The 25994-nt window shown below is 35.7% G+C and overlaps 1 protein-coding gene across 3 annotated transcripts in view; it reads left to right on the top strand.

Annotated features, from left to right (window-relative positions):
- Window positions 1–25994, top strand: part of CEP57L1 (centrosomal protein 57 like 1) — a 58463-nt gene that overhangs the window by 23847 nt on the left and 8622 nt on the right. For all 3 annotated transcript variants that reach the window (XR_005069254.1, XM_037065009.1, XM_037065010.1), the window contains exons 2-8: window positions 1217–1322; window positions 2288–2453; window positions 4156–4335; window positions 5561–5682; window positions 19046–19162; window positions 20168–20245; window positions 20745–20831. Coding sequence is in view for 2 of the 3 variants with exons in the window: in XM_037065009.1 (XP_036920904.1) it covers window positions 2291–2453; window positions 4156–4335; window positions 5561–5682; window positions 19046–19162; window positions 20168–20245; window positions 20745–20831 (747 nt within the window). In the remaining variant the exon portion in view is untranslated. The remainder of the gene's footprint in view (window positions 1–1216; window positions 1323–2287; window positions 2454–4155; window positions 4336–5560; window positions 5683–19045; window positions 19163–20167; window positions 20246–20744; window positions 20832–25994) is intronic.

The raw sequence follows: 25994 nt of genomic DNA on the forward strand, positions 1-25994 counted from the left end.
CTCAGAATGAAAGCCTTAAGAAAAATGGTTTGGTAATTATTGCAGGTTCAGCTTCCCAGGAAGCAGATTCTGTGACAGAGATGAGCATACACATTTGCTAGAGACTATTCTTGGGGTCAATACCTTGGGAAGGGAAAGGAAAGAGAGCAGTGTTAGGCAGAGAGAGAAGTTAAGCTTAGATGAAGACACAACAGAAGTTTCACTGATGCCATGGGAGCTTAGGAGATGGGTGATCTTTTAGAGTTGTCTGGAGTTGGGGGAAGAGGGTCAGGCCGTTAACCCCCACTGGATGTGGGCTGCCTTGTGAAGGAGTCTTGACCTTGGATGAGGTAATGTTCTTTAGACAGAGCAATCCCAAAGAGAGCTGGTAGCCAAGGGCTTCCTTCTGGCTGCATTCCTAGTAGCTGTGGGGAAAGTCCACATTCCTAAAAGGCAGTCCATTATAATATCCACAATGAGCAAAAAATACTTGTAGGTGAACCTAAACATTAACCTTATAAAGTAAAACAATATTGTCTAATTTGTGTGGTTAAAATAAAAATAGAGCCAACAATACCAGACATCCATAGCTTTATGAGTCTGGAAGACATTAATTGGAATTAATGCATTCTAAGATCTGTGTTATATAGTAGAATAATACACAGCAATGAAAATTAATACCATACACCTTCATGTACCAACATAAATGCCAAGATGCTTTTAATGAAAAAAAGTATGATTCTGTTTATATAAAGTTTAAAAACCACCAACGGTAAACAATATATTGTTAAGGATACACAGATGTATGATAAAACTTATCAGGCGTTAGAATGAGCAGCACAAAGTTTAAAGCAGGAGAAAGGAAAGGGCACACAGAAGGTTTGCACAGGACAGGGTCGCACTCTATTTCTTAAGGTAGGTGTGGATACACAGAATCGCTTTATTATAATTCCTTAAACTATACATGTGTGTATTGTATGTATGGTAAGTTTTTAAAAAAACAAATTCTTAAGGTATTAAGAAGGAAGAAATTACTGGTATTGGTGATTAACAGACACATGCTGAAGTTATCTCCTAATTAGTATTCAGCTGTCCTGATCTGATCTACTCAAGTCCACTGAGATTTAATAAAAAATTAACTATCATAGATTATATGATTGAGTCATTTCTGTTTGATTTCTCCATTTTGCCCTTAATCGGGGGATGGGATTTCACAAGTTTTTTACATGCATTTCAGATACTGTGAATGATGAAATTTGAAGTTTGAAAATGGTTCTAAATTTTGCATCAAGATTTTACTAGATAAACCCGATATGTAAATATCTAATTCAACATCTACATCAGTAAGTATAGAAGTTATGTTTATTTCCTTCCAAATCTGTTAAATTCGTAAAAATCATAGAAGGAAGCTTTGAATTCAGCCTAAAGACAGTGAGCTCTGTCTTTCTGGAGATAAGCAGGGCTTAGATGACCTGTTAAAGATAATGTGAGGGTAAGTTTATGTTGAAAGGTTAGAATAGATGTTCTCTCAGAGCCTCCTAGACTTTAGTAAGATTACATGATTTTGTGTTTAATTCAGTGTATCTTACCTCCCTTTTCTCTGACCATGAGGACAATTAGGTAAAAATTTACCTACTAAAATGATTAGAAGAGCTCTCTTACAAACAACCAACCAAATAAGATCCCTCCCTCCCACCCAAAAAAAGCCTGGGATGACAAAAAAGCTATATTAGAGTCTTCAGATTTGAAAACTTCCTAAATTAAATGATTGGAATGCTAATGCATTAAATGGGTTCAATTCAGAAATTGATGTATCCAAAATTCTCTCAGACATCCCTTTGGAAGCCAGCACATTGAAGTTCAATCTTAGACAATTAAATTATGTGGGTAGCTTGTTTTAAAAGCTGTGTTGTATTTTAGAATATATACTTTCTCTTTGAGCCCTAGAGTCACTCTTTTTATAGAGAGGTGCTCAGACAATGAGACATGTATGGACTTATGATAAACTGAGAAACCAGAAAATTCATACCACCCATGCAATGCTCACTCCAGGGCATATGCTCATTGCAAATCAGGCAGAATTAATTGTTCATACTGTTTATGGAGTAAATTGTCATTTTTCTTTCTTTTTTTATTGAGCTTGTATTGTTATAGTTGAATTTGTGACAGTCGAGTTCATAAAGATACAACTTCACAGTATATGATTTTGTATTTATGTTAAAGTTTCACCTGGATATTTGTCTAATGTTTTTATGATCCAAATAAGGATGAATGATGCTATACTATGTAATTTCTTTATTCCGTACAGATAATGGATTCTGAATTAATGCACAGTATAGTAGGAAGCTATCTTAAACCTCCAGAAAGAACTTTTGTTCCACCATTCACCCAGAATGATGAATTATCTCAGAATCACCACTCTGGGAACTTTGAAGCTACCTCTTCTAAAATGCTACGTAGTCCAAATAGCCAAGGTAATATTAATACAAAAATCTTACTTAAAATGAAGGGAATAGTACAAAGTATGTTATATAAATCTTTTCATTTTTATGTAAAAAGAATATAATTGCATTTTTAACTAAATCTTGATTAAACTAATTTTGATTCTATTATTAAAAGTTTCAGTAAACTGAGCCCTGGTTGGTGTAGCTCAGTGGATTGAGCGCAGGCCTGTGAACCAAGGGTCGCAGTTCGATTCCCAGTCAGGGTACGTGCCTGGGTTGTAGGCCAGTTCCCAGCAGGGGACGCACAAGAAGCAACCATACATTGATATTTCTCTCCCTCTCTCCTTCCCTTCCCCTCTAAAGATAAATAAATAAAATTTAATTTTTTAAAAATTAAAAAAAGTTTCAGTAAATTTAGACAAGTTATTTAACATTTTTTATCCTGGTTACAGCTGTAAGGTGACATACATTATAAAATATGACATTCATTATAAAAAATGTCAAAAGAAAGCAGAAAAATTCTATGAAGAATAAAAGGTCAGATTTGGAGTCCTTCTAACTAGATTATTACAATGCTATTGAATTTAAGTAGAGTTATGGCTTATTCAAGGATTAAATTCAGAAATTGCATAAATCCAAAATTACCTTGAAAATTCCTCATGAAGCCAGCATGTTAGAGTAACTATAAAATATATTGTCACTTTTAAAGTATAAATTTAGAAGGATCTTAAAACTGAATTATGAAAATGTTTATGACTCAGTCATACCTTGTACAGTACAAATTACTTCCTAAGATGCTGAGTATCACTTTGATTTTTAATGTTCTCTGATGGGGGTTGCCAATAATAAATAGATTAGCCTTATGGAATAAAACAACCACAAGAAATAATAATCCAAACCAATGAGCCAGCCACAGATGCTATATAAAGAGAAATAAATATAATTTCTTTATCTCATTTGTAAAAAAAAATGATAATCTCTAGCTAACATCCCTCTAACTGAATATATAGAAAGTATATATTCCAAAAGACAACAAAGCTATATGAAATATAACATAACATTTATTTGTATTCCATTCATCTCTAGTTTTATAGTTTGAAGTAACAGCTCAATAGAAAGTATAAGATTATATAAATCTGAACTTACCTGAATTATGAAGATATTAACTGTAGCTAAAAAAAAATCTTAGTAGTTCATGTATACACATATAATCTTTCAAGCCTGATAACAGGTAAACCATGAGGTTATAATTTTTTTTCTAGTGGAAGAAGCTGTGTTCTTCCTCCTATGTTCTGATTATTAACACCGTATCTTGGACAAAGGAATAAAAAGTGTTTGTGGTTTGATTGCAACTGAACACATCAGTAACTGGGGAAAACCTTTACCTTTAAACCTAAATTTCCACATTAGTGGAAACTGTATTTTATTTTTCTTTATTCAGACTCAGATTCTTATGCCTCCTAGACTGTATATTATCTTTAGGTCTTTGATCATTACCTTTCTCAAACCTAGAAAATCATTGAGTACAATCATAAATATATTGTTTTTACAAGATATGTTAGAGGAAATTTGTTCCTTTTTTTAGACTTTTAGCTATTATTTTCCATTTTTATGAGAAATATATATTACACATTTTTCTGGTTCACTAACAAAAATATACTGCTCTCTTTCATATGATTGTAAGTGTTAAAAAAATCTCATTTATACTATCAAGAAAATTTTTTTTCAACAGCTCTTATTTTAGCCCTAAAAACTCTTCAGGAAAAGATTCGGCGTTTAGAGTTAGAGAGAACACAAGCTGAAGATAACCTCAACATTCTTTCCAAAGAAGCAGCAGAGTATAAAAAGGCCCTGGAAAACGAAACTAGTGAGAGAAATCTGGTACATCAGGAACTGATAAAGCAGAAAAAAGGTAAGAAAGTTCAATAGTTCTCAGAAACAGTTACTAAAGTTTACAATTTGAAAATAAGCCCAGTCTAGACAGATTAACTCAAATATATTTGTTCTTATATATACATTTAAACTCCTAAGCATTGTTCTCTGACATTTTGATATTTTCAGGAAATGGATATAACTTTGAACTTATTTTTGTTGTATCTGTTTGATCCCAGTTCATATGTTTTTGAGATTAAAAGAAAAATTAAGGTTTTAGAAAAGTTGTATTTAGAAATTAGAATATCTCCAGAATTCCAACAAAATTTAGTTTAACCTAAATATATAGTATTCCACTATATAATTGGAATACCTTATAGTTTCAGGTAGATGGTTTTAAAATTTAAAAATATAAGGCAACACTAGTAATTAATATAAACACCATAAAATGAATAAAAAGGAATTTTATTTAACTTAAGAGGTTAATTAGATGAAATAGATACATAGGTGGACGTTCTGTGGAAATTATGAAGAAGATACCTGGACACAGGCTTTAGATATTTAGAAGGTAAGTACTTTATATAATTTCACATTGCCCCGGCTGGTGTAGCTCAGTGGATTGAGTGCGGGCCTGTGAACCAAAAAAAAATTTCACATCAAAACATATAGCTTTGTTTTTAAAACATAACACTCACCCTCAAAAACAGGTTCAAGTTCATGTTTCAACTTACAAATAGGATGAAGAAACAGGGAGAATTATTTTTTCTGAAGTAATTGGACAAAGGTAGAAGAAAGAGCTGAGAAAAGTAAGAAATTAAAGGTTTAGAAAGAAGTTGTTTACACCTTATAAATTGAACTGTGCTGTCATAGTCAAGAGCAGAGGAAAGTGGAAATGGTAGAATGCATATATCTGAGTTTCTTGAAAGAGAGGAAATACACTGATGGAGGACTTTGGGTCCAGTTCATGTCCTTTCCCAGGGACAGCCAGGATTTTCATCATCCCACAAGTCACTGATATCTTCCCCTTTCAGATGTATGCCTTCTGGGTCTTTAGGGGGAGATCATATTAAGCCAGTTATATATAATCAATGAAATATTCACCAAATGGATGTTTGTAACAGGGAGAGTCAGTACATCGGAATAAAGAAGGCTTGAACTTTTAATTCTTGATTAAATTCATAAAATGTATTTCTTCTGATAACCAAATGTCTGGTCTATGTGATAAATCAACTAATTTACTTTTCATTACTTTTTCTTTTTCATAGATATAAGTATACAATTAAGCTCAGCTCAGTCTCGCTGTATTCTCTTAGAGAAGCAACTAGAATATACAAAGAGAATGGTTCTCAATGTAGAGCGAGAGAAGAATATGATCCTAGAACAACAGGTAAACATATTTTCTATAAGGAATATAATATAATTTAATATGTTTTTGAAGAATATTTAATGTCTGGTGTCATGGTACTAGACTTATTGAGGTGATCATTTCACAGTGTGTATACAAAGATGGAATGACTATAGTGTACACCTGGAACTAATAAAACACTGTATGTTAATTATACCTCAGTAAAAAAAAACATAAGATGTAAACTAGAGGACACAAATTAAATATACAATAAAAGCCAGTAAATTTGCCCCAGGAAAAAAGAATATTTAATGTCATGAGAAAATTGTTATACTATAATCTTAAGTGAAATTAAGATACAAAGCTATATATAGATTTTCACTGAGAGTGATGCCGACTAGGTCATTTGGACCAACCTTTCTATAGAGGAAAACAAGAAAAACTGTATAGAATATTAAAAAGAGACACAGAATAAAAGGGGAGAAAGAAAAAAATTCACAATGGCATTAGAGAATTAACAAGTTGATTAAAAATCACCAATTCAAAATCTGTGTGTAGACTTAATTCCAGAGAAGTAGGCCAGATATTTCAGGCTCCTTCTGAGGGCTGATTCTAAAACCATCCATTGAGAGGCTAAATAATGTTTTTAACAGCCATCCTTTTGGGGCTAAGGAAGTTAAGGGTAGAATCCAGAGCCTATTGAGAATAGGAATGCTGGTAAATCCTCTGTGCAGAGTACTTTGAAAGGGTGAGCAATAGGGAAAAAAAAAGATTACAACTCTGCTCTGGGTTATCAAAGTAACTCAGAAAATCTTGGCCCCTGAAATTGAATTAAAGTGATTCTGGACTGCTGATATTCTCAGGTACCTCAAATTATTTCTACAAATATTTCTTTAACACAGCAAGAAACTTTCAATCAAAGATAAGTAGGCAGAAGGAGCTAAGACACTAGGAACAAGATACAGCATACTTAATAGTCTATATGTATAAACATGTTCACAAGTTAGCTCCAGCTATGTACTGGCCCTAACAAACACAGACTGTAAAATTATTATGCTTGCTGTAATCAAGGAGGTAAAAGGCAGGATTGAAATTTTCAGCAGAACATTGGAGAGCCTAAAATGTCAGAACACATCTGAAAAAGAACCATATAAAAATTATAGAACCGAAAAACATAATGACTGAAATTTAGAATTCAATGGATGGGTCTAATAGATATGAAGAGATAATTAGTGGATCGGAAAGTGAAACGATCTAGACCAATGAAGAAACAAAAGTACTTTCAAAAAAGAAAAGGAGAAATAAGTTTAGCGTGAAAAGGTCAAAATTTATGTGGAAAAGCAAGCATCCGAGAATAGCCAAACTGTTCTGAAGAACAAGGTGGGACCTTGTTTTCCATATGCAATTGGAGGTCCGAAAGGAAAAGAGAGGGAGAATGGGACAGAAGTTGTATAAAGAGATAATGGCATAGACTTTTCCAAAATTGATTAAATAAAGATTATACCACCGATTGAAGAAGCCCTATAAAACTAAAACAGGATAAAGAATCTAGACAACTTGGAATAAAATAAGTAATGGGGCATGAAAAAAATCTTTATTTATTTATTTATTTTTAAATATATTTTATTGATTATACCATTACAGTTGCCCCATTCCTCCCCTTCACTCCCCTCCACCCTGCACACCCCTCCCCCACCATTCCCCCCTTTCGTTCATATCATCACAAGTTCTTTAGATTCTGTATTTCCCATAGTATTCCTGCCCCGCCCGTCTGTTTTCTACCTACCATCTATGCTACTTATTCTCTGTTACTTCTACCCCCTTATCCTTATCCTCCTCCCCCTCCCACTCCTCTATTGCTAACCCTCCATGTGATCTCCATTTCTATGTTTCCGCTCCCGATCTAGCTGTCCTCTTAATTTGCTTTTGTTTTAAGTATGGTTGTTGATAACTGTGAGTTTTCTGTCCTTTCACTGTTCATATTTTTTATCTTCTTTTTCTTAGATAAGTCCCTTTAACATTTCATATAATAAGGGCTTGGTGATGATGAACTCCTTGAATTTGACCTTATCTGAGAAGCACTTTATCTGCCCTTCCATTCTAAATGAAAGCTTTGCTGGATAGAGATATCTTGGTTGTAGGTCTTTGGATTTCATGACTTGGAATACTTCTTTCCAGCCCCTTCTTGCCTGTAAGGTCTCTTTTGAGAAATCAGCTGACAGTCTAATGAGCACTCCTTTGTAGATGACTGTCCTCTTATGTCTTGCTGCTTCTAGAATTCTCTCCTTCATTTTAATCTTGGCTAATATAATTATGATGTGCCTTGGTGTGTTCCTTCTTGGGTCCAACTTCTTTGGGACTTTCTGAGCTTCCTGGATTTCCTGGAAGTCTATTACCTTTACCAGACTGGGGAAGTTGTCCTTTATTATATGTTCAAATAAGTTTTCCACTCATGGCTGTTCCTCTTCCCCTTCTGGTACCCCTATAATTCGGATGTTGGAACATTTAAAGATGTCCTGGAGGCTCCTAAGCCCCTCCTCATTTTTTTGAATTTTTGTTTCTTCATTCTTTTCTGTTTGGTCATTTTTTTCTTCCTTCTGATCTACTCCTTTGATTTGAGTCCCAGTTTCCTTTCCATCACTATTAGTTTCTTGTGCATTTCCCTTCATTTCAATCAGTTTAGCCTTCATATGTTTCTTTAATTTGTGACTATAATCAACCAGTTCTGTGAGCATCCTGATCACCAGTATTTTGAACAGTGCATCTGATATGTGGCTATTTCTTGGTCACTTAGATTTACAGGCTCTGGGGCTTTGAGCTGTTTCTGAGTCATAATGTTTGGTCTGTTTGCACCTGTTATGTATGAGGGGCAGAGCCTTAGGTATTCAATTCACCAGGGCTGGGCAACCCAGTCACTGGGTTGTGACGCTGTATGTGGGGGCAGGGTCAGTCTGGCTGAGTGGTTTGTTGTTGTCGGACTTCCATACAGTTCAATTTTCACTGTTTTGTCTTTGTTTTTGTTACTAAAACTTCGCTGTCTTTAAATTTAGTTGTGGGAGGGGGCACAGTGTTTCCACCTATGCCTCCATCCTGGCCAAAGTCCTCAGAAAGAATCTTAAAAGCTTCCTGGTAGGGGGCAGGGTGGTAGATTACTTTCAAAGGGACAATAAAATAACAGCTGCTTTCTCAACTAAAATTACCAAATCCAGAAGACAAGAGACTAATACACTTATGATATAAAAGAAAATAGCTGCCAATTGAGAATCATGACTGGGAATAATATCCTTTAGAAATAAAGGCGTAATAATGACATTTTAGATTAACAAATACTGAAATAATTTGTTACTAGGAAATTCATCCTAAAGGGATTACTAAAGGACATTATTCAAACAGAAGGAAAATTATTTTAGATGGAAGGTCAGAGATTCAAGAAGGAATGAAGAACAAAAAAGGCGGTGTATATATGGGTAAATGAATATTTATTGTACTAAACAACAATAATAATGTTCTGCCTGGTCTAAATATAGGTAAAGAGTTAAAATTAGTGAAAGTAATAGCTTATAAATTAGGGAGGGATAAATGTAGTTGAAAGTGTTCTAGGGTCTCTACATAGTCTTGAAAAGGGGCAAAAGTACTGTCAATATTGGATTTTATTCAGTTAAGTATTTAGTAGATTTCTCAGGGAACTAGAAAGGTTGATTCTAAAATTTATGTGGAGGACTTCCAGCCAAGATGGAGGCATAGGTAGATACACTTTGCCTCTTCACACAACTAAACGAAGAACAACAACAAATTTAAAAACAAAAACAACCAGAACTACCGGAAAGTCAAACTGTATGAAAGTCCAACAACCAAGGAATTAAAGAAGAAACATTCATCCAGATGGGTAGGGCAGCCAGGGTGGAGAGGACACACAGCAAGGCAGAGGCTGAAGGACTGGGAGAGCAAGGCAACTGGGGAGAGAGACAGACTGTGTAACCCAGGGTTCCAGAGCAGGGAAATAAAGCCTTAAAACCTCTGGCTTTAAAATCCTATAGGGATTGTGGCAGTGGGAGAAACTCCCAGCCTCAGAGGAGTTTGTTGAAGGGACTACAGGGTCCTAAAATGTACACAAACCCGCCCACCTGGGAATCAGCACCAGAAGTGACTGAAAGCCTGCTGAGAGTGGAGCAAGCAGTTTGTTCCCTCTCAGACCCCTCTCGCACACACAATGCTACAGCTTAGCAATGTGGGTTTCCCTGCCCTGGTGAATACCCGTGCACCAGGGTAACAGCTGGAACAGCACAGGTGGCACATGGGGAGAAGGTCAGAAAGTAAAGTGACTGTCAACAGAGTGAGAGCCAGGAGACGGCTTCTTCCTGGGCAATCTCCAGAGGCCAGACAGTAGCATTGCCTCCTCCCTGAGCCCTCCCCCACAAAGAACCACAGAGTGGTGAAACAGGTTGTCCCACCCTGGTGATTACCTAAGGCTCCACCCCACACAACTTACAGGTGACTTTTCTGCAATAGGACATGCTGCTAAGACAGGGAGTCAAAGCTCTACCTAATACACAGAAACAGACACAGGGAGGCTGCCGAATTAAGGAGACAAAGAAATATGGCCCAAATGAAAGAGCAGTTCAAAGCTCCAGAAAAGATACAACTAAGCAACAAAGAGATAGCCAAACTATCAGAAGCACAGTTCAAAACACTGGTAATCAGGATGCTCACAAAAATGGTTGAGTGTGGTTGCAAAATAGAGGAAGAAGTAAAGGCTATGCAAAGTGAAATAAAGAAAAATATACAGGGAACCAACCATGACAGGAAAGCAACTGGGACTCAAATCAACAGTTTGGCAGAAGGAAGAAATAAACATTCAACCAGAACAGATTGAAGAAACAAGAATTCAAAAACAATGAGAGGCTTAGGAACCTCCAGGACAACTTTAAACATTCTGACATCTGGATCATAGGGGTGCCAGAAGAAGAGGAAGAGCAAGAAATGGAAAGCTTATTTAAAAGGATAATGAAGGAGAACTTCCCCAATCTGGCAAAGGAAATACAATTCCAAGAAGTCCAGGAAGCTCAGAGAGTCCCAAAGAAGTTAGACCAAAGGAAGCACACACCAAGGCACATCATAATTACATTACCCAAGATTGAAGATAAAGAGAGAATCTTAAAAGCAGCAAGAGAAAAGGAGACAGTTACCTGCAAAGGAGTTCCCATAAGACTATCAGCTGATTTCTCAAAAGAAACCTTACAGGCAAGAAGGGGCTGGAAAAAAATATTCAGAGTCATGAATCTACATCCAAGTTACTCTTTGCAGCAAAGCTATCATTTAGAATGGGAGGGCAGATAAACTGCTTCCCAGATAAGGTCAAGTTCAAGGAGTTCATCATCACCAAGCCCTTTTTATATGAAATGTTAAAGGGACTTATCTAAGAAAAAGAAGATGATCAAAACTATGAACAGTAAAATGACAACAAACACAGCTATCAACAACTGAACCTAAAAACAAAAACTAAGCAAATAAGCAAACAACTAGAACAGGAACAGAATCAGAGAAATGGAAATCACATGGCAGGTTATCAGCAGGGAGAGGGAGGAGGGAGGATGGGGAAAAAGGTACAGGGAATTAGAAGCATAAATGGTAGGTACAAAATAGACAGGGGGAGGTTAAGAATAGTACAGGAAATGGAGAAGCCAGTGAACTCATATGTACAACCTATGGACATGAACTAAGTGGGGAGCAGAATGCTGGTGGGGGTGGTACAGGGCAGGAGGGAATAAAGGAGAGGAAAAATGGGACCACTGTAATAGCATAATCAATAAAATATACTTTAAACAATAAATAAGATTTATACAGAAAAGCAAGGGTCCATGAATAACCAAACTATTCTGAAGAAGAGTAAGGTGAAGACTTGCTCTACTATATATTGAGAGAAACTATAATGTTATCGAAATTAACGATATTTGTGTGGATAGGCAATAGAATAAAGGAGTAGAGTGTAGTCAGAAACAGATCCACTTATATGGAAATTCAGTATACAACAAAGGGGAAAAGATAGATTTCAATAAATGTCTGAAAAAATTTGTAATCCATATGAGGGGAAAAAATGAAATTGGATCCCTACCTCATAGCATATACAAAAATCAGTTCCAGGTGGTTTAAAGATGGAAACATGAAAGGCAAAACTTTGAAATTTTTAGAAGCAAATGCAGAACAATGTCTTTATGATCCTGGGGTAGAGAGGAATAAACACAACAAAGTAACGTAGAAAAAAGGACAAAATTGTAATGAGACATTTTTCAGGAGAAAAGGAATCACAAATGGACATACATCGTAGAAAAAAATGATCAATCTCATTAGTAACCTGGGAAATGCAAATTAAAGACACAGTGAGATACTACTTTACATCTATCCGACTGGAAAAAATTTAGAAGTCTGACAGTTCTATGAGTCAAGGAGGATACAACCCCAGAAGTGCAACAAGTTTGTCTTGCAGTTCAGCGTGCACGTTCCCAATAACCTAGAAATTCCTATGCCAGCTAAATATTGTAGGCCAGACAACAGTTTTTTAAATGTTTTATTGACATATAATTTATTTATTTATTTATTTATTTTTTAAATATAATTTTTATTTAATTCTTGTTCAAGTACAGGTTTCTGTCTTATAATCCCAACCCTGCCCGCCCCCCACCCCATGCTCCCCGCCTCCCTCCCCTTTCCACCCCCCACCCTTAGTTATTGTCCATGTGTCTTTTATACTTGTTCATGTGAGTCCATTCCCTTTTCCCCTATGATTCTCTCCCCTCTCCCCTCTGGGCCCTGACAGCCTGTTCCATATTTGAGTGTCATTGGTTGTGTTTTGCTTGCTTGTTTGGTTTGTTTAGATTCCTGTTAATGGTGAGATCATATGATATTTGTCTTTCACCGCCTGGCTTATTTCGCTCAGCATAATGCTTTCCAGTTCCATCCATGATGTTGCAAAGGGTAGTAGTTCCTTCTTCCTTTCTGCAGCATAGAATTCCATTGTGTAAATGTACCATAGTTTTTTGATCCAGTCATTTACCGATGGGCATCTAGGCTGCTTCCAACTCTTGGCTATCGTAAATTGTGCTGCTATGAACATCGGGGTGCATAGGTTCTTTTGGATTGGTGTTTCAGGGTTCTTAGGATATACTCCCAAGAGTGGAATTGCTGGGTCAAAAGGTACGTTCATTTTTAGTTTTCTTAGAAAATTCCATACTGTTTTCCATAGTGGTTGTACCAGTCTGCAATCCCACCAACAGTGAACTAGAGTCCCCTTTTCCCCACAACCTCTCCAGCACTTGTTGTTTGTTTCTTTGTTTATGATAGCCAATCTGACTGGTGTTAAGTGGTATCTCATTGCGGTTTTAATTTGCATCTCTCTGATAGCTAGTGATATCGAGCATCTTTTCATGTGTCTCTGGATTCTCTGTATGTCCTCCTTGGAGAAATGTCTGTTCAAGTCCTCTGCCCATTTTTTGATTGGGTTGCTTGTCTTCTTTGAGTGGAGCCGAATGAGTTCTTTGTATATTTTGGAGATTAAACCCTTATCTGAGGTATCATTGGCAAATATGTTTTCCCAAGCTGTTGCTTCTCTTTGTATCTTGATACTGTTTTCCTTAGCCATGCAGAAGCTTTTAATTTTGATGAGATCCCATTTGTTTATTCTTTCCTTTATGTTCCTTGCTCTAGGGGACGTATCAGTAAAAATATTGCTGCGTAGAATATCTGAGATTTTCTTGCCAAGGCTCTCCTCTAGGGTTTTAATGGTTTCACGGCTTATATTTAAGTCTTTTATCCACCTTGAATTTATTTTGGTGTATGGTGTAAGTTGGTGCTCAAGTTTCATTTTTTTGCATGTAGCTGTCCAGTTCTCCCAACACCATTTGTTGAAAAGGCTGTCTTTACTCCATTTTATGTTATTGCCCCCTTTGTCGAATATTAATTGACTGTAGAGAGTTGGGTTTATTTCTGGGCTCTCTGTTCTATTCCATTGGTCTATGTGCCTGTTTTTGTGCCAGTACCAGGCTGTTTTGATTACAGTGGCCTTGTAATACAGTTTGATATCAGGTATTGTGATCCCTCCTACTTTGTTCTTCTTTCTCAAAATTGCAGCAGCTATTCGGGGTCTTTTCTGGTTCCATATAAATTTTTGAAGTGTTTGTTCTATGTCTGTGAAATACGCCATTGGTACTTTAATAGGTATTGCATTGAATCTGTAAATTGCTTTGGGTAGTATGGACATTTTGATGATGTTAATTCTTCCAATCCATGAACACGGTATATGTTTCCATTTATTTGTGTCTTCCTTGATTTCTTTCTTCAGTGTTGTGTAGTTTTCTGCATACAGGTCTTTTACCTCCTTGGTTAGGTTTATTCCCAGATATTTTATTTTTCTTTTTGCTATATCGAATGGGATTTTTTTCCTGATTTCTGCTTCTGCTGCTTCATTGTTGGTATACAAAAATGCCTTTGATTTCTGGATATTAACTTTGTATCCCGCTGTTATGCCAAATTCATTTATTAGTTCCAGCAGTTTTTTGGTAGAGGCTATAGGGTTTTCCATGTACACTATCATGTCATCTGCAAACAATGCCAGTTTTGTTTCCTCCTTTCCGATTTGGATGCCTTTTATTTCCTTTTCTTGTCTGATCGCTGCAGCTAGAACTTCTAATACTATATTGAATAGAAGTGGTGAAAGTGGGCAACCTTGTCTTGTACCTGATCTTAGTGGAAAAGCTTTTAGTTTTTGCCCATTGAGTATGATGTTGGCTGTAGGTCTTTCATATATGGCCTTTATTATATTGAGGAATGTTCCCTCTATTCCCACCTTGCTGAGTACCTTTATCATAAATGGGTGTTGTACCTTATCAAAAGCTTTTTCCGCATCTATTGATATGACCATGTGGTTTTTGTCTTTGCTTTTGTTTATTTCGTGTATTACATTTATTGATTTGCGTATATTGAACCATCCTTGCATCCCCGGGATGAATCCCACTTGGTCGTGGTGTATGATCTTTTTGATGTATTGTTGGATGCGATTTGCCAATATTTTGTTGAGGATTTTAGCATCTATGTTCATCAGTGATATTGGTCTGTAATTTTCTTTCTTTGTTGTGTCTCTATCTGGCTTTGGGATTAGGGTGATGCTGGCTTCATAGAAAGAGTTGGGGAGTTTTCCCTCCTTTTGGATTTTTTGGAATAGTCTGTGAAGAATAGGGGTTAGCTCTTCCTTAAAAGCTTTGTAGAATTCTCCTGTGAAACCATCTGGCCCAGGGCTTTTGTGTGATGGGAGTTTTTTGATTACTTCTTCAATTTCAGTTGCTGTTATTGGCCTGTTCAGGTTTTCTGCTTCTTTTTCATTGAGTTTTGGAAGATTATATTTTTCTAGAAATTTGTCCATTTCACCCAGGTTTTCAAATTTCTTGGCATACAGACATATAATTTATTTAAAGTGAAATGTATGTACAGTTCAGTGATTATCGATAAATATACTTGTATAACCACAGCCCTATCAAATAATAGAACATTTTCATCAGAAATCATTTCATATCTCTTCCAGTTTATCCTCTTGCCCTACTATATATTGTAGAGCAATATATAGGACACGCAGCAAGGCAACTGTTACTCTGACTTATTTTACCCTAGATTAATTTTGCCTGTCCTAGAACTTTTATATTGAATCATAGGAAATGTACTCTCTTGTATCTGGTTCGTTTTTTTTAGCATAAGGTTTTTGAGATTCATTCCTGATGTTGTATGTATCAGTAGTTCGTTCCTTTTCATTGCTATGTAGAAGTCATTAGATAGATATGCCACAATTTGGTTATCCATTTTTCTGTTGGTGGACATTTGGCTTGTTTCCAGCTTATGGGTATTATAAATAAAGCTAGTATGACCATTCTTACACAAATCTTATTTGTGGACACGCTTTCATTTCTCTTGGGTAAATGTGTAGTGGTAGAACTGCTGAGCCACAGGGTATATGGGTATATGTTTGACTTTAAAAGAAGCAACAAAACTGTTTGCTAGAATATTTTCTTTTAGAAGCTTTTTATCTTCATTTTTCTATTTAGGCCTGTGATCCACTTGGAATTAATTTTTGTATGCTAAGATAAAATGTTCACGATTAAAATTTTTGTCTTGTGGATTTCTATTTGTCCCAGCACTATTTTGTTAAAGACTTCCCTTTCACCAATTGAATCGTTTGGTACCTTTGTCAACAATCATTTGACTGTATAGATGAGGTCTATTTCTGAGACTCTGTCTTATCTATTGTGATTGTTATCACAAGTGCAAGATCCCTTGCACTCTACTTAAATTTTATAATCAGTGTGGCATTTTCTACCAATAAGTCTGCAGGGATTTTGACTGGCATCTTGTTAAATTTATACAGAGTGGGGAAAAAGTAAGTTTACAGTTGTGAGTACACAAAACATAGAGTTTATTCTTGTATTATTATTTATTCATTATTGTGTTATTTTCCAAATGAACAGCTGCAAACCTACATTTCAATCTTCTTCTATTCCCAGTGGTTTGTAATTTTAATGAGCAACCTTGCACATTTCATGTTAAATGTATCTCTAAGAATTTTATGTTTTCTAATGAATGGTATTGGATTTTTCCACTTTTCTGATACTAGTATATAAAATATATTGGTTTTGGTGACTGTATCTTTTGGCTTTGCTAAGTTACTTCCTCTAGTTTTCATATTTTCTAAGGATTTTCTGATGTATTTTTATGACTATGTTCACAAGGGATCTTGCTTAGTAATTTTCTTTAATGTCTGGTTTTGGTGTCATAGTTTTACTGGCCTCAAAACTAGGTGGAAAAGGTTTCCTCCTCCTTCTGTTTTCTGACTTTGTGTAGGACTAGTGTTATTTCTTTCTTACATGTTTGCTAGCTTCTATCAAATTTAAATTCTGTCTGAGACTGGGGTTTTCTTTGTGGAATGTTTTTAGATTATGGATTCAATATAAAGCTACTCGGATTTTCTGTTTCTTGTGGCTCTAGTGCTATTCCCTCTTTTATTCTTGATATTAATAATTTTGTACTTTTACTTTTTTAAATGACTAATTTATAATATCACTTTATAATTTTATTTGATCTTTTACAAAGAACAGATTTTATTTTTTTTATTTTGTTTCATTAATTTCCACATTATTATGTCCTTTCTTTTAGTTACATAGAATTTAATTTGCTCTTTTTTCCCAAGCTTTATATATTGGAAGCTTAGATTATTGATTTTAAAACTTTTTTGTTTCTCTTTATATAATATATTTTCTCAGGAAAGCTACCAATTTCCCTCTAAACAGTGTTTTACCAGCATCCCAAAACTTTTGATGTTTTGTATTTTTATTGTCATTCAGTTAAAAATATTTTCTAACTTCTCTAGAGATTTCTTTTAAAGTTGAATTGACTTCTATTCCTCTTTTTGGTCTCCCTTCTTCTTCTCCTTCATTTTAGTAGCTGCTCTAAGGGTTAAAATGTATATTCTTAACTTAACCACAGTCTACCATTAATTGGTGTTAAAATACTTTACATGTAATAATGTAAGATCCTTGAGATAGTGACTTCCACTGACCTTCTTTGGCTTTGGTGTTTTCGTACATTTATTTCAATATATGTTAGAAACCATAATACATTGTTATTATTTCTGCTTTAAATGGTTAAATTCGGTCCCTGGACCCAGTTTCCATGTGTGTGGGTGAGGGAGGTTACAAGGATGTCCAAGAATTCAACTCAGTTTTAACACTACCCAGAGGTAGCATCAGATTCCACAGGTTAAAGGTTCAGCCCTGCAGGACGTGCTGACCCCACTCGCCAAACTTCAGACTCCCATGACCAGTTCAAAGTGTTACACTAACTTCTGACTGACTTGTTGTAAATCAGAGGTTCGCTCAACCCCCCCACACACAGGTTCAATTAATTTGCCAGAATGAATCTCAGAACTCAAAAACATTTTACTTACTATATCACTGGTTTATTACAAAAGGATATAACTCAGGATCAGCCAAATGGAGAGATGCATAGGGTGAGGCATGGAATTTCCACACCCCACACCACCACTCTGGCTGGATGTGGGTCTGTCCTACAACCTAGAAGCTCTTTGAACCCCACCCTGTTTGGGTTTTGTGGAGGTATCATTACATAGGTATGGCTGATTAAATCTTTGGCCACTGGCATTTGATTCAACTTCTAGCCTCTCTTTCTTCCGTAGAAGGAGTTTTGGGACTGCAAGTTCCCACCCTGTAATCACATGATTGGGTCTCTTGGTGACCAGCCCCCATCCTTAGGTGCTTTCCAAAAGTCCTCCTAGTGACAAAACAAAAGATACCTTTACTGCTGTCTGGAAATTCCGAGAGTTTTGGGAACTGTGATTCGGCAACTGGATGAAAACCAAATATCTTACAAATCTCATTATCATAATGATCAATTTTTCTTTAAAGGAAGTTAAGAAACAAGAAAATATGTATTTACCTATATTTTTACTTTTTGTAGTGCTTTTTATTTATATAGATTTGATTTTCATCCGGTATCATTTTTGCTCAGTCTGAAATACTTCCTTTATAACGAATATGCTGGAAATTCTTTCATGTTTGTCAGAGAAAGTCTTCATTTTTCCATCATTGGTGAAGGATATTTTCACTGGATGTAGAATTCTAGGTGACAACTTTTTTTGAATCAGTTCATTAAAGATACTGTCTCAGTTGTCTTCTGGCTTTCATGGTTTCTAATGAGAATTATCTTTAGTCCTCTATGCATAATGTGACATTTCTCAGGCTCTTTTAAGATTTTCTCTTTACCATTGGTTTTCAACAATTTGATAATGATGTACTCAAATATGGTGTTCTGTTTATTCTGCTTGAGTTTATTTGGGGATTCTTCAATATGTCCATTAATATTTTCATCAAATATGGAATATTTGGGCAATTGTTCTTCAAATAATTAACTCTTGCTTGACCTCACTCTCCTCTCCTGTGACTCCAGCTGAGTGTTAGACTATAGGTCACCAAGACTGTTTGTTGACTGTTTCAGTTTTTTAAAATATTTTATTGTTGATGCTATTACAGTTACCCCAATTTTTTTCCCTTTGCCCCCCTCCTTTATTGAATACAGGGTTCACTGATGGTGGTTTCCTTAGTTGAAATGTTATAGAAAGATGCAAAGAAGCATTTGTTCCATTGGTATTGATATAGCACAACTTTTTGCACATTTTAATTCTTTAAAAATATTTTATTTTCTTGGCTTTTGCTCATAAGCACCAAAAGTACGTGCATGTATGTACATGTTTCTTATGACAGATTTATATTGTGCTTTGACTCCTCAGAAATTGTATTATTCTTGAGCCACTGGCAGCACTTACCAAATTCAGCTTTGTTTTTATCCTTTCCAGGCCCAGCTTCAAAGAGAAAAAGAACAAGATCAGATGAAGCTTCAGGCAAAACTTGAAAAGCTTGATGTCTTAGAAAAAGAATGTTTTAAACTTACAACAACTCAGAAAACTGCTGAGGTAAGCTTCCATTTATTTTTTGAAGTGGTGATGCCAGGAATAAATCTTTACTGTTAGGCATAATTGGCTCTGTATGTGAATATACAGTAAATCTTAGATTTATAAAACTACTTTAACAGCTTTTAGTAATCCAGACGTGAATTTCTGCTATGGAGGTGAAAAGTTAATATATTCTGTCACAGCATGAATGAGCTTGCCTGTTGAAATTGTAATTTTGGCTGCTTCTGAGATGGCAGAACATTTTCATTTCAGATGATTTACCTAAAGAGTATTAAGAATACTGTCTTTCACCACTTGCAGTTAAGTAAAGCCTATCCTAGGTCCTGTCCTGAAATGTTCTCTCATTTCTCCAGCCAGATCTATTCATTCCATAGGACTTTCTCAATGAAAGCTGTCCTTGAGGTCTCCAACACTCAGGAAACTCTTCCTTTGAAATAGCACTGTCCTCCTAGTCTGAACTACACCAAGGATATAAGATGAAATACTTCTATGTATAAGTATATACCTGATCTGGGCCAAATCACATTAATTTCTCTGTTGTTTGTTCTGCGTTTATTACTTTTGACTTCCTAAATGTAAGATAAGCTCTTAAATAACAAGGACCATATCTTAATATTTCTAATGTCTTCCTATCCCTTCCCTGCTCCAACTGTGCACATTATAGACATTTATTGTGATTTGTCTGTGTTTTTAATGAAACACTGATGCCCCAAACTATAATTGCTTGACCTTCCAGACCTTTAATACATACCCCCCCACAAAGTTTTGTTGCTGAAAGTGAATAATGCCTATGCATGTACATTCTTTGCTTTTCCTTTGTTCTTATGTGTAATAGCAGGTAAAGGAGCATAGATAGAAAGCCAGGAAAAACCTTAGCGTCTTTTGCCATTCCTTTTCCTTACTTTCTGCTTTAATTTGCTACACCATTAATAATCCAGACTCCAAGGACTCTATTTGGAAAAGGAACAAAGGATATTTGGCTCTAGTTATTTTATTCTTTTGCAGGACAAGATTAAACATTTAGAGGAAAAACTTAAGGAAGAAGAACATCAGCGTAAGCTATTTCAAGACAAAGCTTCTGAGGTAAATAGAGCAGTATTTCATGTATCGCAGTAAAAAACATATGTTTTATTTTACTTCAGTTTCTTAACTGAAGTTTATATTCTGGACGCTAGTTTCTGCCTCCTAGCTTGTTAGTTTTGTCTTTTTATGCTATAATAATGGACTTCTCAGTAAGTCATCCAGTACATTCATATACTTGAATGCATTGCCAAGAAGTCTTCTGGTGTTTTGAAATTTTGACATTATAAATACACATACACACACACACACACACACACACACACATAGAAAGTCCTGGTTATATATTGTCTTCAGTTTGGTTGATATATATTAAATTATTCATTCTCTTATAAATAGAAAATGACTATAATTACCAACAGATTTAGTGACCTTCACACACATAAAAATAGTATTTTGGGTTTCCTTTTTTTTTCCAAAAAGTATTTTTATCTTTATAAACTGAGACTTGATCTTTCATTGTAAAAATCAATGTTGTAAAGATTTGTCTTAAATATTGTAGCTTCAAACTGGACTTGAAGTCAATAGAATTTTAATGTCTTCAGTATCAAATTCAAAACGATCTAAGGAAAAGAAGAAATCTTCAAAGGTATGCAAACATGTTACTTTTATTTGCTAATATTTATCTATTTACTCTTTTAACATTTATACCTATCCATTTCCAAAAATAATTTGAAGTGATTTATAATAAAAGACATGCAATGCTACTATGAAGTGAAGATAAAAATATAAATGAAGTGATGATAAGTTGGGGTGTAAGGACAGAAAATTTTGTAAATTTTCTCCACAAAACCTCCACAGCAGTTGAGCACAAAACTTAGCTGAGTTTGCCTGACAAGGAAAGCAAATACGAGTGTATAATGGGCAGTGTATATGTCCTTGTGAAATAACAATAAGCATTCTGTTTTCTCTAGAAAGATAAACATTTTCCTAGTACTCAACTCTCAGAGTAATGTATTTTGTGACACTTTATATTGTAAAAGAGTCACTTCAGCCACACAATAGATGCAGACAACACAGTAAATCCTGGCAGCAGTTTTATGCAGTAGATGCACGATAAAAAGAGTAAGCTGTATAGTATTAAATGATAGACCTGTGAAGGACTTTCTCTAGAGAATTTATTAGGATGTTCTTTTTATGCTTATGTCCTTTGGTTTTGCCAAAAAATTAGAATTGGGAAGTTAGTGCTTTATAGATTGACCAATATTTTATTTAGATTAGTTGGTGTTTTGGATAAATTGTATTAAACCTTCTTTAATATCTGTAATGGTAAGAAATTGTAGTCCCTTTTAATCTTATGAGTCTGAAATTACAGTTTTGATGACCATTATTACTGTTTGTTCAATATACATGTAGTGAGTATTTCTGTTCACTATTTGCTGTGGGAGCAGAGACACTGCTTGAGAATTCTGGCCACTGCCATAAGTCTCCCCTAAGGATACAATAACGGAGAGAACTTTATACTTAACTTTGACTACTCTTGTATTGCATAAGTAAGAGTTCCTGTGCAATAATAGTCTGGCTATGTTTTTCATAATGTTTTTATTTCAGAGAATTTGCAAACTATAATAATGAAAAACAATTTTCCCAGTGAAACTACTTTGATTTTTTAATTTCAATTTTTTTGCTTATTTTCTTCCTTAAATATTTGGTCTGTATCTTGTTTGTAAAATGAGATTAGAAGCTGCAAAGCCAAATACAAAATCACGCTAAGTAATTTGCCAGTGGAAAAATAATGAAATATTTTTATATTTGTTTTATGGCATTCTTTGATGAGTTAGTAGAAATTTTTTTTAACATTTTTCTATTCGGCATAAAAGTAACAAAGGTACAGGGAGAAAAAAGGTAAAAGAAATGAAGGAAAGAAAAGGTTCCTAGAAAAGAAAAAAAATACGAATTAACAGCAAAATCACTTTATAAAAGTAGTTAGTTCCAATCCCAAATTCATAGGGCCCACGAGAATTAATGCTTCGCTTTAAAAGAATGGCAGGAGCAACATTGGTAAAGGTGGAATCATGTCTTAGAAGACCTGTGTGTGAGTCCTACTTATTTCACTGGCACTTTTTCCGTACCCTGAGTGGAGTTCATTCAACCCATGCATTTTGATTTGCATAGACTGCTGCCTCTAGGTGGTAAAGAGATAAATAAGACAGGAATTTATAGAAGCAAATAAATATACAAATATTAAAGTAAATTAAAAACAACAGTGGTGTAAACATGGTATTGCGATTCTGCACAAAGAATGTGTGAAGGAATCATACAAGAATTAGCATTAAAGGCAGCCTTGGAGAATTCATAAGTATTGTTAGAGATGGGAAGTGTATTATGGTCTGAGGACACAGTTGTTTTTTCCTCAAACTCATAGATAATTGTCCAGTACTGAGGATGAGATGGTGTCATGGTGAGAGTTAAAATGGAAAATATAGCTTGAGATGAAATTATGGCTGACCTTCAGTGCCATATTAAGAATTTTAACTTTTATTCTGTAAGCAGTGGGAAACATTAAAGGCTTTTAAGATGAGTAAAGACATGGTCAGAGCTGTACTTCTAGATGGTAACTGCAGCAATGTAAAGGTGAGCTTGGAAGCAGAGTCAGCCTGAATATTATAAGCGATGATGGAAAACTTTCCTATGAAGTTTTCATTCTTTTCTTAAAAGGTTAGATTGTAATCAACCAGAGATCTCATTCAGTGTGGTGACTAGAAGAATTAACTTAAAATTCTTTTGCTCTTAATTATAACTGCTTGAAATAGCCTTAGATAGGGCCATTATTTTTCATTACTTGAAATTCCTATTACTAAGATACGGAGCTTGAATGATTGATTATCCAAGGTCACCAAGCAACTCTTAAGTGAATAAGGACTAACTCAAAACTACTGTGATTTATCTACCTCTAAGTCATTTTGATTTAATTCTCTTTTTTTAAAAAAAGTGAATGCTTATATTATTTATGCTGTCTAAATTTCCACTTAAAATTGGGAGTTTTTTTTCATTGTGGACTATGGTCATTTTTTTTATTACAGTCTCCTGCTGAAGTGTTAACTAAAGTTGACTAATTTCCCCCAGTTTTCCTGAGCCTTTCCTCGTGTTCTGTGAACTCCCTCATCATGGGCAAATTGAGAAGAATGGTCACCCTAGTTCAATCCCTCCAACAAAAATAGTGAAATAATGTAAATTATTTCTAAGAACTTACAAATTAGCTTAGCACTATGTTTTTAAAAATGTTTTATGAAAGAGTATATATAACAAAAAATGTCTGCTTGAAAGATAACAGTAAAATTAATGCTGGTGTACTCACCACCCAGTTTAAGAAATAAAACGTTATCATCACTATTAAAGCTATAAACCAAAATTGATTTTAGATTATAATAAAGGATAAAAAGCATTTATCTGAAGCAAGAAGGAGCTGCAGCCTGGGAAAGACAGATTCAGGTAGCAACCTAGACTGTGTTCCACAGAAACAAAGGAGAGGCTGTCTTTTAAAGCAAAAATTCCTTCCCACATTCACAATTAGGTTCATTTTATGTAAATAAGGTATCTAAATCATGTAGTTCTGATTGGACAGGCCAGGTATCAGTAGAAAAGTGAAACCAGCATTTCCATGCGGTGACTGAATTATCAGCGTTCCTCAAGCTTTCTGCTGCTCGCCTCCTGCTGTGGAGGGGGCAGGGTGAGCAGTGGAGCTCAGGCCAGCTTTTTGCTCTGCCGAGGTAGCTGAGGCCAGAGGGTTGGGATAAATGGCATAAACAAGAATAGTGTAGTGCGGAAAATGAAAATTCAGGCTACAGTTCTTTTTGTTTGTTTGTTTGTTTTTACTTTTATTTTATTTATTTTTATTTTTTAAAGATTTTTCTTTATTTATCTTTAGAGGGGAAGAGAAGGAGAGAAATATCAATGTATGGTTGCCTCTCATGCGTCCACTGTTGGTAACTGGCTTGCAACCCAGGCATGTGTCCCGACTGGAAATCAAACCATGATCCTTTGGTTCACAGGCCCACGCTCAGTCCACTGAGCTACACCAGCCAGGGCTATTTATTTATTTTTAGAGAGAGGTAAAGGGAGGGGGAAAGAGAAAATGTTAATGTGTGAGAGATACATTGGTCATTTGCCTCTCGAACACTCCTAACTGGGAACCCGGCATGTGCTCTAACTGGGAATGGAACCAGTGACCTTTCAGTTCACAGGCTGGCATTCAATCCAGTGTGCCACACCAGGCAGGGCAGTCTATGGATCTTTCTGGCATACAAAGTATGTGAGACGCCCATCAGCAAATGGCTACTAGACTTTTATTATTTATAAAATTTGGGCCCTCAGTTAACCGTATTAAGTCTGTTTTAGCAGAGGAATTTCTTCTTGGGGTTCACGTCAAATGAATCTTTCTTTTCAGGGTCCACAAAGCCCAGCATATTCCCCTTGTAAATTTTATCCTCTCTCCCCCTTCTCAGGGCTAACCACAATTCTGATTTTACGTTTATCATCGACTGGCATTTATTAAGATAAATCACTTTGTAAAATACGTATTTCCAAAAATATAGTTTTATTCTTCATTTTTTAATTATATTTCATTGATTATGCTATTATAGTTATCCTGATTTTTCCCCTTTGCCACCCTCCACCCAGCACCCCCCACTCCCTCAAACAATTCACCCATCTTTGTTCATGTCCACGGGTTATATGTATACATTCGTTGGCTACTCCATTTCCTATACTGTACTGTATATCCCCATGGCTGTTCTCTAACCACCTATTTGTACTTCTTGACCCTCTCACCTCTTCACGCATTCTCCCACACCGCTCTCCCATCTCTTTATCTTTAACCTTTGGCATTTTAATTTTGACACGTCTTGGAGTGGGCCTCTTTGTATCCATCTTGTGTGGGGCTCGCTGTGCTTTCTCTGCTTGTATGTCTATTTCCTTCACCAAATTAGGGATATTTTTTTTCATTATAAAAAATATGATGTTAAGAGTTTCAGTCAAGGTGTAGGTGTAGGTAGAGACCCTTTGTTTCCTTGCACAACCAAAAGGAGGATAAAAACCAATCTAAAATGAATGAACAACCAAAATTGCCACAAACTCAAACTGCATAGAACTCTGACAACAAAGGAATTAAAGAAAAAGTCAACCAAAACAACCAGATTGGTAAGGCAGTGGACTACATGGGCTGACTCAGAAAAACTGCAGTTACCCAGGAACCTTGGGGGCAGGGTTGCTGCTGAGCTCGGTGGGCTGTGTGGGAGGGGCTGACTTAAAGGGATTCAGAGATGGCTGTGGGCTATGGCTGGGGGTGCTGCAGTGGGAGGATCTCCCAGTCTCACACGAGATTCTGAGAGACCATTGAAAAGTGCGTTGGAGGCCAGCAGGCTAGCCACTCCCCCACAGGCAGCACCACAGCCCTGGTGAATACCTAAGGCCCCACCCCCTTACAACCTATCAGCTGCACCCAGACACAGAAATACGGCCCAAATGAAAGAACAGAGTGTAACGTCAGAAAGACAGCTAAGCAATTCTCCATCTCTATCTGATGGAGAATTTAAAGCACTGGTAATCAAAATGCTCACAGATCTGGTTGATCTTGGACGAAAAATGAAAAAAAAAAAAAAACAAATGAAAAATACCCAAAGTGAAATAAAGCAGAATGTTCAGGGAACTAACAGTGACAGGAAGGAGACCAGGAGTAAAGTAACAATTTGGAACAAAAGGGAAAAATAAACATCCATCCAAATCAAAATGAAGAAACAAGAATTCAAAGAAG

Source organism: Sturnira hondurensis, unplaced genomic scaffold, assembly GCF_014824575.4.
Source record: "Sturnira hondurensis isolate 20B ecotype Veracruz unplaced genomic scaffold, ASM1482457v3 Scaffold0015596, whole genome shotgun sequence".
NCBI classification, from domain to species: domain Eukaryota; kingdom Metazoa; phylum Chordata; class Mammalia; order Chiroptera; family Phyllostomidae; genus Sturnira; species Sturnira hondurensis.